Raw genomic sequence first — 2,170 nt, 5'->3', positions numbered from 1 at the left:
GACCGACCAGTGGTTTAATGGATCCGTCTACCAGTATTGTGCAAGTGCACTCTGTCCAAATAGAAGCAGAGATAAGACTATTCCAAAAGCTACACCAATCCTAACACCTATTGGAAGTAAAGACGATTGTCACTCAGTAGTACCCCCATTAGCAGAGAAGTCCTCCCCTACACCGTCATACCTACCTCCTACTGCAGCATCATCCAGTAGAAGTGTAGTAGCTCCTACACCACATACATCGCCACTCCAGTTGACAACCAAACCCTTGCCAAGCGAGTTGACAAACACCAGTCCCACACTCAGAGCTAGTTTCTTCTCAGGAATCTTTGACTCACTGGAACCAGTCAACCCACCAGTCCCAGTTGAAGAACAACATCCCGTACCTGTTCCAGCAGAACCCAAGCCAGATCCACCCAGATCTCCAGCTGATCCTACTCCAGAAGAAAAACCTACTGATAGACATCCAAACAACCTGGAAGACGGAGATTCAGAACCCAGTGATCAAGAAGACGAAGAAGACATGTCGGACAACAATAGCGGAGCAGTGAACAAGCCCAACCAGTTCGAAGGGGATAAAGGGAAGAGCAAGGAATTCTTGGACGAATTGTACCTATACTTCGAAGGAAACTCCAAGAAGATCCAGACTGATAAGGACAAGGTTCAATGTGCCCTTTCCTATATCAAAGGACCTGCCCAGTCCTTTGTTCACACCATCATTACTGATGCACAAGAACCCATCTCTGATTCCAAAGATGTGCCACTTAAAGGATTACCCAGCTGGGCTAATTTTAGGAAGTCCTTTATTCAAACCTTCAGAGTCGAGGATGACACTCAGGCAGCCTTAAACGAGATCAGCAAATGCACCTGGGCAAAGTGTGGAGGAAATGGTCTTCAATTTGTCACAACTCTTCGACCTCTCTTACAGGCCAGTGGGTTAAACAAATTAGGTCAAATTCGAGAACTCCAGCGTCTTATCCCTCCTGCTCTTCTACTCAAGATTGCCACTCAACTGCAATTACCAGTCACTACAGTTGGATATCTCAACAGCATCCAGTCTATCTGTCAATCTATGATCGACATCTTCGGTGATAAGCCTTTGCTCATGCCATTGGCCAATTGTTTTTTGGCCGTAACAAATTCGTACATTGCAACCAGGCAGTTGAAACCAGAGATAGATCATCAAAGGAAGTATCATCTAACAATCAGCGGATCAGATGTCTGTCAGACAAAGATCACAAGGAGCACATAGACAAGAAGTTATGTTTCAGATGTCATAAACCCGGACATCAGAGCCGCCAATGCCCAAACAATTGTATCAGGGCCATTGAATCCCACGACACATCCACTTAGGAGAAGGATGAAACCAAGGATTCCTTCGATGAGGAAGGGATAGCCGAAGAATACATTCAAGCTATATCCTCCGAGAAGGATTTTTGAAGTCTTTGATCGCCATGATGTCGAATCGAAGTACAGGCACTAAGGAATATTTATATCAGGCGAGATTAGCTCATAAATCTATTTATTTGCCTTGCATATTAAAAACCTATGCCAAAACCGTCACCACTGAGGCATTGCTCGACACAGGAGCAATGGAGAATTATATTGACATCCAGTTTGCTCGAGACCACAATCTCCAGCACCAGTGCATCACACCCAGACCAGTCTTTAACACTGATGGATCACCAAATAAAGCCACATCCATTAAACACAAAGTCTTCTTCACCATATCCTTATCTGGACAACCCATGAAGATAGAAGCTTACACCACAGTATTGGATAGGAATCCAATCATTCTAGGTCTATCGTGGTTCAAACAATTCAATCCTGTAATTGACTGGGTCACTGGGAAAATGCCCTTTTGTTGGGATCAACTCCTGCGGGCAATCAAAACCCTCGCCAGCAACATTCCGGAATACCTAGAAAAATTCCTCTCTGTATTCAACAAAAGCACAGCAGAGCAGTTACCAGAACGGAAACCCTGGGATCATGCAATTGATCTGGAAATAGGTTTTAAACCCCAGCAAGGAAAGGTTTATCTGCTATCACCAACCAAGCTCAAGGAGTTGGATACCTTTATCGAGGAAAACCTAACGAAAGGCTACATTTGTCCATCAAAGTCTCCTATGGCATCTCCATTCTTCTTTGTCAATAAAAAATCTGGAGATCTCCA

The 2,170-nt window shown here is 44.3% G+C and overlaps 1 protein-coding gene across 1 annotated transcript; it reads left to right on the top strand.

Annotated features, from left to right (window-relative positions):
* Positions 1–520: 520 nt before the first annotated feature.
* Positions 521–1,249, top strand: FIBRA_09475 (uncharacterized protein; the record flags this gene model as incomplete). Its single annotated transcript, XM_012321770.1, has 1 exon — positions 521–1,249. One exon carries the CDS (start codon positions 521–523, stop codon positions 1,247–1,249), a length of 729 nt encoding a protein of 242 aa, XP_012177160.1.
* Positions 1,250–2,170: the final 921 nt, after the last annotated feature.

The sequence above is a fragment of the Fibroporia radiculosa genome, assembly GCF_000313525.1.
Source record: "Fibroporia radiculosa TFFH 294 genomic supercontigs, scaffold49212, whole genome shotgun sequence".
NCBI classification, from domain to species: Eukaryota; Fungi; Basidiomycota; class Agaricomycetes; order Polyporales; family Fibroporiaceae; genus Fibroporia; species Fibroporia radiculosa.
Note: the sequence above shows the minus strand (reverse complement) of the source record. Positions and strands in the feature narration are given on the sequence as shown.